This window comes from Helianthus annuus, chromosome 8 (genome assembly GCF_002127325.2).
Source record: "Helianthus annuus cultivar XRQ/B chromosome 8, HanXRQr2.0-SUNRISE, whole genome shotgun sequence".
In the NCBI taxonomy this organism is placed as follows: domain Eukaryota; kingdom Viridiplantae; phylum Streptophyta; class Magnoliopsida; order Asterales; family Asteraceae; genus Helianthus; species Helianthus annuus.
The window spans coordinates 17129516-17142861 of NC_035440.2; the positions used below are offsets into that span (position 1 = coordinate 17129516).

General features: G+C 33.1%; 1 protein-coding gene across 1 annotated transcript; it reads left to right on the forward strand.

Moving 5' to 3' along the window:
• The first annotated feature begins 3365 nt into the window (after nt 1-3365).
• Nucleotides 3366-8197, forward strand: LOC110872229 (alcohol dehydrogenase-like 7). Its single transcript, XM_022121009.2, has 10 exons — nt 3366-3524; nt 3653-3789; nt 3868-3914; nt 4761-5086; nt 5180-5262; nt 5799-5874; nt 6372-6436; nt 6538-6633; nt 7659-7823; nt 7905-8197. The coding sequence occupies exons 1-10, from the start codon at nt 3473-3475 to the stop codon at nt 8022-8024; spliced, it is 1167 nt and encodes a 388-aa protein (XP_021976701.1). The 5' UTR covers nt 3366-3472; the 3' UTR covers nt 8025-8197.
• The last annotated feature ends 5149 nt before the right edge of the window (nt 8198-13346 follow it).

The following is a 13346-nucleotide window of genomic DNA, read 5'->3' on the forward strand; positions in this document are numbered from 1 at the left end:
CGACGCTTCACACTTGCTGCAGATTATGAGGTTTCCTCCATATCAACCGCCTCATTCTTTCAACTGCACGTCTTTTATGTGTACGATGTTAAATTCCTAATGTATTTGGATAGTCTGGGTTATAGATAGTTGGGCCTTTATTCCCTTTAAGGGAGTGTTTGGCCTAGCTTTTATTTTTTTGGCTTATGCTTATATTTTAGAGTAGCTTATGCTTATTTTCTTTTATTTGATAAGTTATTTTTAAGTGTTTGGATTAGCTTATATTCTATAAGTTGATAATTAATAATTAATCTTTAGTTGTTTGTTAAGTTATTTTGTATTATGAGAAGGGGTATAATATCATTGTGTGTAATGAGTAAAAAACCATCTTCTTCGATAAGCTTATTCAAATAAGCTAAAAAACCATGTTCCCATAAGCTTCTTAAAATCTATACTATATAATAAAAGAAACCTAATTTGGGACACATGTCATTCAATGAGGGCATCAACAATTTATTGATAAATTTTAAATTTTAAATTAAAAAGATTTAATATTATATTAAAATTTTATTTTGATTAAAAATCTATACTATATAATAAAAGAAACCAGTTTAGGGACACTTGTCATTCATAGAGGGCATTAATAATTTCGTTTTCCCGTCTAATACACATTAATTAATATTAAAATATAGAGGATTTGATGGATAAATTTCAAATTTCAAAATCAATTTACAACTAAGAATATATTTAAATATTTCAAATACTAATATATAATTTTCGGATTTAACTTTGCATTGAAATTATAAAAAAAAAAGATTCGATAGATAAAATTTAAAATTTAAATTAATTCATAACTAAAAAGAGATTTACATATTATATTAGAAATTTATCTTGAATGAAAATAAAATTCTAATCTATAATTTCCGAATTAGTTTTGATATGAAATTATTAAAAAAACCTATAAAATTGGTATCCATTTAACCTATTAAATGTTTTTTTAGAACCAGCCCAAATGTTTGAAAGTTTGTGAATCATAGTTGTAACTTTTCATTTTTCATTATTATATGTAATTTTTGTATAATAATTATTATCATACATAATATATACTTGTAGATAGACGAATGTTGTGTCATTTTTTTCCCTATAATAATTATTCATGTTTAATTTCCACACATACAACCTTTTGACATTCTACAAAATTTGTATCGTATTTGGTTTGCATATTACTCTATATTACGTATATTTAGACCATATTATGAACATATTTATTTCATATTGTAATTGTGATTCAGCCCGTGTATTACACGGGGCAATAATCTAGTTAGCTTATATAAGCTAATAAGCATAAGCTTAAAAAGCTAAACCAAACACCCATTAGTGCTTATTTTGTAAAAATAAGCTAAAAAAGCTATAAGCTTAGATAAAAAAGTTAGGCCAAACACCCCCTAAGTTTGGGCTGTTTAATATAAAACTGAAGAATGGGCCTAGTATAGAAAAAACCTATAACAAATTTGGAGGCCTTTCAATTTGGGTGGCCCTAGGCCTGTGCCTAGGGTCTGAAGCCCATTGGGCCGGCCCTGGGTGGTGGCGGCAGATGAGGTGGTGGAAAGATGTGGTGGCTAGGGTTTTAGGGTTAGGAAATTGGGGAAGATGATATTTATATGCATTTTTTGTTTTATTTATTTAACATTTAAATAAAAGCATGAATTGACCATAATACCCTTAAGTGAATAAACTTAACAAAAAAAATTTAATCAGGTTAGTGGTAAAGGACGTACAGTGTAAGGGGTTTTGCAAATAAATGATTATGACTGTAATTATTAAAGTTAAAGGCTATCCGTTGCAATCCGGTATAAGCATAAAGAACAAAAAGTGTAACTTACCCAAATAACTAACATAAAAATCCTTAAAACATACTACCACTCATCCACCACTTGTGGCCTAGTGGTAAAGAGACTTTAGTTCTCCAATAGAGACCAAGTTCAATCTCTACATGTGTCACTTTTGATGAATAAGACAATAATAGATAGAGCCTAGCCTCCTTACAAAGATGTCAGACTTTAGACTTTATCCTGAGGCCATATAAGTTTTCGTGTGTACACCAAAAAGTAATTAATCAGTAAGAAAATTGTCGTAATAAAAAAGGGGTGTGATAAATATACCCATCACAAGGATTAATATACCCAAAAGTCAATTTTTGTAATGATTTTGTAATGATTAACTACTTTCTTATATTATTTTATTATAAAGTAAAAAGTAATAATTATGTTTTATTATAAAGTCAAAAGTAATGATTATGCTTTTTATCTTATTTTATTTTATAATACTTTTGTAAAAAAAAATTAGGGATCAAGACTATATTTCATGTAAAAAAAACAATTATTACATAACCGATGTTACTTGATCCAGATTGTGAATATTTCTATTGACATAAATGTATACATAACCCATGTTACTTGATGCTAGTTGTGATATATATTATACTTTGCTACATGAATTGTTGATATAACTTCAAGAGTTAACCCGATACTTTTTATTTATATGAATTGTTATTATTATTATTATTATTATTATTATTATTATTATTATTATTATTATTATTATGCACCGATGATTATATATATGTGTGTGTATATGAATTGGCGTAACAAACTTTTTGTGGCAAGGTAAATTACATTTTAAATTAGCCATGTAAATTTTTTTAATGGATTAACTTCTTTACATGTTGAAATAAAGTGAACTGATCAAAAGAAACTTTTTCTATTACTATTCAACTTGATTGGTTTAAAGTTGAATAATTTATTCAAAACATTTGTCAAGTCTGTGTATTATAACTTCTTTACATAAAAGTTTGATTGTATAAAAAATACTTTATGTTCACTTAAAAAAATAATATAAAAATTAAAAACTAATGATTCTAATTAATAATTTAAAAATAAAATAGAAATATTAGGTAATTAATGTTTTAAGTAATTAATGACAACCTTTTTCTCTCTCCTCCCCACAATTCTCTCTCCTCAAATGTTGGCTTTTGGGTATATTTAACAACACCCATAAGGCTACTCGGTATGGTGCCGGAGCCGAGCACGTCGCCGGAGCAAGACCGACGGGGGCGGCGTGGGAGGACGGCGTCGCCGAGGGGGAGGCCCACATCTTTGGTCCGTCTCAAACGGCTAAAGTCGGACGGCGACGACGGGACGGAGCGGGACGGAGGGGCGGCGGCATGGGACGACGGTGGTGATGTGGCGGCGAAGTTGGAGGACGAACCGGACGACGGTTCCATACCGTATGGCCTAAAAAAAACATGCTACCACTTCTTATATAATTAATGAATTAATTAATGAGTAATCATGAATAATAAAATATCTTTAACCACCAATTCCCGCCGGCTCCTAACCAATAAAACCTCAAAAACGGAATCCAACACGTTCAACACAAAATTTATACGTCTCAGAAACAAACAAAAAAAAAACACACTCATCCATCGTTCATCATGGCCGGAAAAACCTCCACCAACACCGCCGGAAAACCTATCCGGTGCCGAGGTAACTTCTTCAACCCCAGTTTTACAACTCTACTTCCAAAACCCAGATCACCCGGAACCAGAAAAACTTCAAAAAAAATTTTAAATGGTTATGTAAATAATGAACACCAACTGTTCGATGAAATGCAGCTGCGATTGCTCGGAAAGCAGGGGAGCCGCTAGTGATTGAAGAAGTGATTGTTGCTCCACCGAAATCTCGTGAAGTTCGAATTAAAATCATTTGTACTTCTCTCTGTCATAGTGATGTTACCTTTTGGAAATTAGAGGTACAGATTTGTGGTAATTAGTTGACTTTTAAATCAACTATTGATGTCTTTTTAATTTTTTTTTTTTTTTTTATGAAGCAACCACCTGCTATTTTTCCTAGAATACTTGGTCATGAAGCAGTGGGGTAAGTATGGTTAAATTGAATTAGCAAAATTCCCATGTTGAATCTGTTGATTTCTTCTATTTGAGGATGATAGTTTTGCAGATTGCTGTTACTGTTGCATTTACTTTTAGTGGTTGAAGTCAACATCTAAACATAAAGATAAAGATGAAGTTGATAGTTGTTAGACAATGGACTTTAGGAATGTTGTCGAATCAATCGGGTTTCAGGTTATTCAGATCGGGTTATAATTCAAATCGAAAACAACTCAAATTCAGTTGGTTGAATCAAATTCGGATTGATTTGAATTCACCTAAATTATGAAAAAATAAATAATATAAAAATTATATAAAATTAATACAAAATATGTATTTTTTATATAAAAAAAATTAAATTTATACAATTCCAATTCCAATTCCTAATTGGGCCAGTTCGGTTCGAAATTCAGTTCAGATAAGGACCCGATTCGAAAATTTAAAACCCGAACACAAATTCGTTATTTGAATCAAAGTTCGGATTTTTCGAGTCTGATTCGAATATGAATCTTTGATTTTCATACAGATTTGTTGGGTCCCAGCTGTATTTTTTTTTTTACTTGAGCCCCCAACGTCTTTTTTTCTAACCCTTTTAGCCCAAAAATGATTTTTTAAACATCTGAGCCCCCAACGTCTTTTTTTCTAACCCTTTTGGCCTCTAACACTAAAAAAGACGTTAGAGGCCAAAAGGGTTAGAAAAAAAGACGTTGGGGGCTCAGATGTTAAAAAATTCCTTTTTGGGCTAAAAAAGTAAAAGTGATATAACCACAGGGGCCTAAATCGTAATTTACTCTAAAATATATTACAAAATCATTTTTTTTTTGCTGTACAAAAGGGTAGTAGAGAGTATTGGAGAAGGTGTGCATGAAGTTGTTGAAGGAGACACTGTGATCCCAATTTTTTTACCAGATTGTGGTGAATGTACAGATTGCTTGTCTGTAAAAAGCAACCTATGTTCAAAATTACCTTTCAGTGTTTCTCCATACATGGATAGAGAGAAAACAAGCAGGTTCACAGACCTCAATGGAGAAACTTTATACCATTTCTTGTTTGTATCAAGTTTTAGTGAATACACAGTGGTTGACATTGGTCATGTCACTAAAATTGACCCCCAAACACCACCAAATAGAGCTTGCCTCTTAAGTTGTGGAGTATCAACCGGTAAATTACGTTTTTTCCTTATATGTTTTTTACCATTTACTTTACAGTAATGAAATGTTAACTTACAAAATTTTGAGTATGTAATGTGTTTAGGGGTTGGTGCTGCTTGGAAAACTGCAAATGTGGAAACCGGAACAACGGTTGCGATATTTGGATTGGGTGCAATTGGGCTCGCGGTATGATCATGTTAAATTCAAGTTGAAGTGTTTTGTTAAACTTGTGGGCTTTACACATAAAGGCTTCAATGATTTTTGTGACTAGACATCATAACCTATATTCAAGTTGAAATGATTTCTGGAAAAAAACATACAGTCAGATGACAATGTCTGCACGTGGTCTGCGCAGCGCAGATAGAAGAGCATGCGCAAATCTTTTTTAGAAAAACAAACACCACCTTAGTAAAGTCATTTTAAATATAAGGCTACAATAATGACATTTTAAAGGCTTCAATAATTTTTGTTACAAGACATCATAACTTCAGTTGTTTGTTCTTTTGGACATTTACTATCACTATTTTAGAATGTAAGATATAAACATATCTCTATTAATATGACATGTTCATATTTCTGCTGTCATCGAAATAAGAAGTGCACTTTACTTTAGAATGTGTATGCACTATCATACATGTTACATACAAAACTGATAATTGATAAAATTTGAGATGTTTGTGGTTTTGACATGTTACCAAACACGACGTTTCAATTTTTGCTAGGTTGCGGAGGGAGCGAGGCTATGTGGAGCTAAGAGGATCGTAGGTGTTGATGTCAACCAAGACAAGTTCGAATTAGGTGATTTAATTATTTGTAATTTGAAAGAAGAGTTAAATGCCATTTTAGTCCCTGTGGTTTGGGCCATTTTGTCAGTTTAGTCCAAAGGTTTCATTTTTTGCCTGTGGGTCCAAAAAGGTTTCACCGTTGCCATTTTAGTCCACTGGGTTAACTTCATCCATTTTTTCTGTTAACAAGAAGGGCAATTCGGTCATTTTATATGGCCGAATTGTCTTTCTAGTTAACAGAATTACATATAAAATCGGCCATATAAAATGACCGAATTGCCCTTATCGTTAACAGAAAAAATGGATGAATTTAACCCAGCGGACTAAAGTGGCAACGGTGAAACCTTTTAGGACCCACAGGTGAAAAATGAAACCTTTGGACTAAACTGGCAAAATGACCCAAACCACAGGGACTAAAATGACATTCAACTCTTGAATCTTTATAACAATATATGAGTTTAATTTGAAAAAAAAGTTTGTTTTACGTTTGACATTTTCTTTTATATTCAGGAAAGAAATTTGGAGTGACTGATTTTGTGAACTCCCGTAACTGTGGGGACAAATCTGTGAGCCAGGTAAATTAGCCACAGTTATATCATATCATTAGACACTATAACTATGTTGCTATTATGCATTATTATTTTATTTTTATAGCATAGGTTGTTGCTTATAACAGGTGATAATGGAGATGACTGATGGCGGAGCAGACTATTGCTTCGAGTGCGTTGGTATGTCATCGCTGGTGCATGAAGCTTATGCCTCTTGTAGAAAGGTCTATTCTATCTCTTATCACAGTTTAAAACTAGGGGTGCTAAAATGAGTCGTGTTCGATGGTTTGTTGGTCGAACCTGACGTGAGCCCAAAAATTTGTTAGGAATCCAAACACGAGACAAACCTAAAAATTTTGTCAGACACATGAATCCAAACACGATATGATTATTTGTGGGTTCACACGGACATGACCCGTTTAACCTGTTTTTTTCTTATTTTTTGCATATTGATACTCTAAAATTACAAACATAACAACAAAAATAAAAATGTATATAAAAGACTACATTTAATCTATAAAAGTTGATGGCAATTCTTTTTTAATTTTAAAGAGTTAATTACTGTTTTCGTCCCTGTGGTTTGTCAAAAATCACTATTTCAGTCCATTAGTTTAAAAATTAGGATTTCAGTCCCTGTGGTTTCACTTTCGTAACCATTTCAGTCCATTTATTCTATCAGTACAGGGACTGAAATGGTTACAAAGTGGACTGAAATGGTTATGAAAGTGAAACCACAAGGACTGAAATCGCAATTTTTAAACTAATGGACTGAAATAGTGATTTTTGACAAACCACAGGGACGAAAACAGTAGTTAACTCAATTTTAAACTTTGGTGTAAAATGTCCAACTAGGCATTGTTTTAAAACACGTTTCAAATTTTTTTTATAAAATAAACTGGTTAAACGAGTCAACCCGCCAAGTCAGTCTAAATCCAACCCTATTTGTTAGACATGTTCAAAGGGTTGATGTGAAATTGGCCCAAGTTTAGATCAAACACAAGCCCACAAGTTGAATGTTAGGTGCATGTTGTATTTTCACGTCGTGGTATACATTCACACCCCTATTGAAAACATGCCCAAGATAACGGCTTATGGGTCTAGTATTAAGTTGGGCTTTAATTATGCCCACTTCTTGTGCACACAGGCCCAACCCAATATGCAACTTTTTACAATCCATAATGACTTTGTAACTGACTAACTGCTAAATTTGTTCCAAAATGCAAATCTCATCTTGGAATGTAATATTCAGGGATGGGGAAAAACAGTTGTGTTGGGAGTTGACCAGCCGGGTGCAATGTTGACTTTCACTTCTTTTGAGGTACTTCATAGTGGCAAAACTCTAATGGGCTCTCTTTTTGGAGGTATCAAACCGAAATCTGATATCCCAATCCTTATAAAACGCTACATGGATAAGGTAAGCAGAATCTGTCTTGTCTTTTTTTATTGTCTGTCTTTGACTTCTGAAGTCAAACTGTTACATTCTTGATCGCTTCAGGAACTACAACTTGACGAATTCGTGACACATGAGGTTGACTTTGAGGATATTAACAAGGCTTTTGATTTGCTTCTTGAAGGGAAGAGCTTGCGATGCGTGATTTGGATGAAAAGCGATTGAGTTTTGTTTCAACAACGTATTTTATCATCGTATGTTGGTCATCTTAAGCGTCGTTTGTGGTTATATAAGACAGTTGTGTTAAGTTCCTGATTGTAACATTTGCAGTAATAAAACTATACTAACATGTTTGAACGAGTGTTTAAATTTTATTAAGCTAAAGTTACTTATCTGTTTATCTAATTAATCTAGATAACTCGTTGTCATTATTGAAGTCTGAAGGGTACTTTAGACCACATTTTAAGTTAACTTTTTAGTAAAAGTCTTCCTTAAAATATATGTAAAGTCAAACACTTGCCCAGACTAACTAACTAACTTCTATATTTACTAGAAAAATCTTGTATTATGCCTGGACTAACTTCTATATTTATTAGAAAAATCTTGTATTATAGATTCACCCATAAATTCAGGGCCGTAAAAAATCAAAATTTTGTGTATCGTTTGACGAAAAGTTCATGCTTTTTTTTTAAATGACTGCACAGATACAAGCAAATGGCTTGTTCATTCCTGTACGTTCGGTAAAATGTTTGTTTATATAAACAAAGTAACAATTTTTTAACTTTTTTGGGGGAGTGGGGATCAGTGTTTTTTGTATTCTCGGTTAACCAAAGTTAATTGAACTGAACTAAAGTCATTCATATTTTATATATTTCTAACTAGGTTAAAACCCCGTGTTTTACACGGGTTACATAAATATAATTTTATATAATAAATAATAAAAAGATATATTTAAAAAAAAATTCATATATTGCACGTAGTTGAATAAAATATAATGTCATATTTTAATACAAACAGTCATCAAGATTTATTTTTTAAAATTGAACCTTGATGTACTATTTTTACTTATATTATAACATTTTACTTTGTTTTTTATTTTGCATAAATGTAATCTTATATAATAAATATAAAAAAGATATATCTTTAAAAAAAACTCGTATATTGCACGTGTTTAATAAAATATAATGTTATATGTTAACACATACAGTCGTCAAAATTTATCTTTTAAAAATAACTTTAATGTACTATTTACTTATTATAACATTTTAGTTTGTTAAATATGTATTCTTAACTATTTTTTTTATTAAAAACTATTATTATTATTATTATTATTATTATTTAATATGATCATAATAAAAACAATCATTTATATATTCTTATCTAATTTTTTGTTTAAAATTATCATTATTATTGTTAATTAACATGTTCATAATAAAATCAAATGTTTATCCTTATCTAAATATTTATTCTTATCTAATATTTTTGTTTAAAATTATTATTATTAGTTAATATGAGAGATAAATAGGAAAATAAGGTGAGAAGGCACCAGAAAGTTACACGTGTCCAAAAAAGATTTTTATTTAATTATTTTTTTTAGAACGGCAAATTTGGATCACTGACGGACCACTGGAGTATCATTGTGCTACCAGCGGAACCACCCGATCATATCCATCTCCACTAGGCATGATGCCTATACACCAATTCAGGAGGAAACCCAATAAATATGGGAAAACCCCCCTTGTGAGAATCGAACTATTACATGTGTAATAAAAGTTAACACAAACAAGTTCGGTTCATTTACATGCTTATATACCAATTATGTACCAATGATCTCTATTCTTGTAGAACTTGGTGGTATTGACATTCCACTACATGCCATGATGCAATTTGGCGGTAACCACATAAATGGATTAATCATTTCATCGCAAGAGACCGGACTTCTTGTGATCGAGATCTCTAGGTTTTGTCCTTGTTAGACAAAACAAAAAATCCCAACATCTATTTTTATTACAACTAGTGTTTTTCAATGACGCGCGTTGCCCGAAACGCATTGGTGTTTTCTACCGACATCATTCTTCAAACGATTCGAGATAAACGATGCGTAACCAGCCATATCCGGCATCGTAGAGTGTATTAAAAAGGGAGCAATTGGACGATTGGATGCTGGGCTAGGTGTTTCTTGGAATGCCCACGGATTGTTCGGGTCAAAACCACGATTATGAGGATTCATTTTTCGTATTGTGGTTGGATGAGAATTTTTTTAAAAAATAAGATAGGGATGATTATAGAAGAGGTGGAGTAGTTGCGGTAAAAAAATTAATAGAAGTGTGAGTATTTATAGTGAATAATTTTTTTTAAACACATAGCCGTTGGCCAACGGCTTGCCCAAACGGCTACTTGTCTTAGCCAATGAGATCCCGCCATGTCATCTTGATAGCCCCGTCCAACGCCCGGGCTGAAACCCCCGCCCAAGGGGCCACGCCGAAACCCAAGCCCACCCGGGGTGGTGACTTGGGTGTTTGTACCCAACCCATGCCACAACCCCGCCCAAGGAGCGACGCCGAAACCCAAGCCCACCCGGGGTGGTAACTTGAGCGTTTGTACCCAACCCACGCCACAACCCCGCCCCATACCTCATATTCTAATATACCCTAAATAATTGTATCATATAATGAATGAATTCACTGTTCATTCACTTTGAATTTTATCATATATATGAATATGAATATGAATATGAATATGAATATGAATATGAATATGAATATGAATATGAATGAATATGAATTTAGCTTGTTCTAAAACTTTAACTTTAATTAAATATATTATGTATTATTAATTACGCCTATAGTAAGCACATGCAATTGTAGAGAGTCGCACCATGGAACAATGGACGCGTGTACGGAGCGGTTGATGTGGTGAAGGCACGCTCACCGCGTCGGTGGATAGCATGCAATTCCATCCTTACAACTTACAAGCTAACTTTAGGTCAAGATTGTCCCACTTTCATTTAATGCTGACATCAAGAGTCTTGGCATGTGGTTTTGTGCACGTTCTATGCTCCTGGTAGGTGTTGAGGAGGGTAGTTCTCTGTGGATGATTCACCAATCATTACGTAGACGGTCACGTCATTGAGTGCGAGGAATGAGTTCTAGGGAATGGGCCAAGGATGTGATGATAAGTCGTTTATATATACCTATGTATGTATATGTGTGTGTGTTGGATAAGGAAGAGAGGGATCGTCGTTGGCGTCTTGGAGATGACATGGGGACAGGACAAAGCAGTGGGGGCGGTGTGGATGTGCCTCCACGGGGCTCGACGTCCCTCTGCCATCCCCCACACCACATTTGGGATAAAGCTATTTACGTCATATCAACATCACTTCTACATTAGGAGGCTTTCTAGCTTCTCACCCTTAACTACAATACAATGAGATAAAACCTATCTTATTATTACTCAATAATTAATTTTTTTTATCTATACTTGTTTTGAATTTAGAAACATTATAAACTTAGAATAAAATTACATAAGTAAAAAATAATTAAATAAAACTAAAAAGAGTACCATTATACTAGAATTAAAAAAAAAACTAGGTTTAAAAAAGTTCGCCGCGTTACGGCAAATTTCTTTTGTTATTTAGTTTGTGTTCACATGTATTTTGAAATCACTACGAGCGTGTTGCGAACAGAACTGCTGACAATAATAAAAAGAAAATGTAGAAAAAAACACTAAAAGATAACCGAAAGAAAATCAACCAAAAAAGTTGCATGGTAATGATGTTGTTCGTATGAAACCCGTGGTCAGAGATGAGCAAATTGTTCTGGGTACCGGTACCAAATTTGGCGAACCGAAAGATCTTAAGTACCAATTCGATACCGAATTTTGGCGTTCCTGGTAACGGTTCACTACCGTTTTTTGCCTTCATATACCGGTACCGTAACCGGTATTTTCGGTATCAGTACCGATTCTGTATCGTTTGGCACCGGGCTCATCCCTACCCTTGAAACTAAAAAAGAAAAAAAATTAAAAGTTGAAGAAAATCAACCAAAAAAAGTTGTACGATACCGTTGTTCGTACGGTAACCGTGATCAGGGATGAGCAAATGGTACCGGGTAGCCGCACTGAATTTCCCGAACCAAAAGATTTTCAATAACAATTCGGCACTAACTTTTGGCGTTTTCTATATTAGTGTCAGTTTTTACCTTCATGTACTGATACCGAACAAGACCGTACCGGTATTTTCAATACCATTACTGGTTTGATACCGGTTGACAGCAAACTTATTCCAACCCCTGATATTAAAAAAAAGATTAAAGTTCAAAAATAAAAAAATAACTATTATTATAAAATTATAAAATTAAAATAATAAAAATATTAAAAAAGCTATATATTATTATAATATTAAAATAATAAAATTAAAATAACAAAAATATTAAAAAAAAACTATATATTATTATAATATTAAAATCAATATTCATTTCAATTCATTTATCAGTAAGATATAGTAATAGTAATAATTCCAAACCAACTTAAATTGATAAAGTTGTAAAATCGGTTGAGAGAATGGTTATGTGGTTATGGTATAAAGTGATAATGGTTGTGGTATAAAGTGGTAAAATGTGTTGATTTATATAAAGTAAATTGATAAATATTTATTATTATTTTTAAGTATTATTGTTTTTCAGTGGTTTAAAAACTTAACAGGCCTCCTCAATAGAGCTGTTGACACTCGTTGTGTCTGGCAACTTGGTCCATCACGTCCCCTCTAATACCTAGGAAATGGTGTTTAGATCGGTGGTATGGTGGGACTTAGGTTGGGGCATGAGTTGACACGTGGAGTTCGAGCCTTTTCACCGTCTAGTAACGTGTCAGTAGGGTATGGCGGGGCGTGGGTGCACCGCGTGGGTTGGCAGGTTATATATATATATATATATATATATATATATATATATATATATATATATATATATATATATATATATATATATATATATATATATATATATATATATATTTAAAATTTAAAACCCAAGGCGAATAGGAGGCCGCCACATCAAACCCAAGCCTGCCCCACGCCCGGCTTCAAACCCAAGCCCCAAGAGCCACGCCCTAACCCAAGCCCCACACCCTACAGTCTTAGGGGCACTATGGTAGCAGGGGCAGACCTAGGTAGAGGGTTCGGTCGGCGGGCACACCTTTTGAGACAAAAAAATTAGTGTATTTTACAGGGAAAAATCCCGAGCGCACCCTTTAAAAATTTGATTAAGCCCATATTCGCATCCCCATACAATATATTTTGGGTACGCCACTATATGGTAGTGAAGTGGCTAACTGTGCGGTTTCATACCCAGTGGCCTTATAAGAACTTTCATTTTGAGTTGTTTAAGGGGTTGGCTAAATGCACCTCTTTTTTACTAGTCATAACTCTTTTCTAAAAATATAATTTAAAAGTTGTCAAATTTCACCCCTCTAAACAATTCAAATATTGTTTTTAAAAACTACCGTGTTTCTATAATTTGAACACATTTTCTCTTACTAGTATTTTATTAT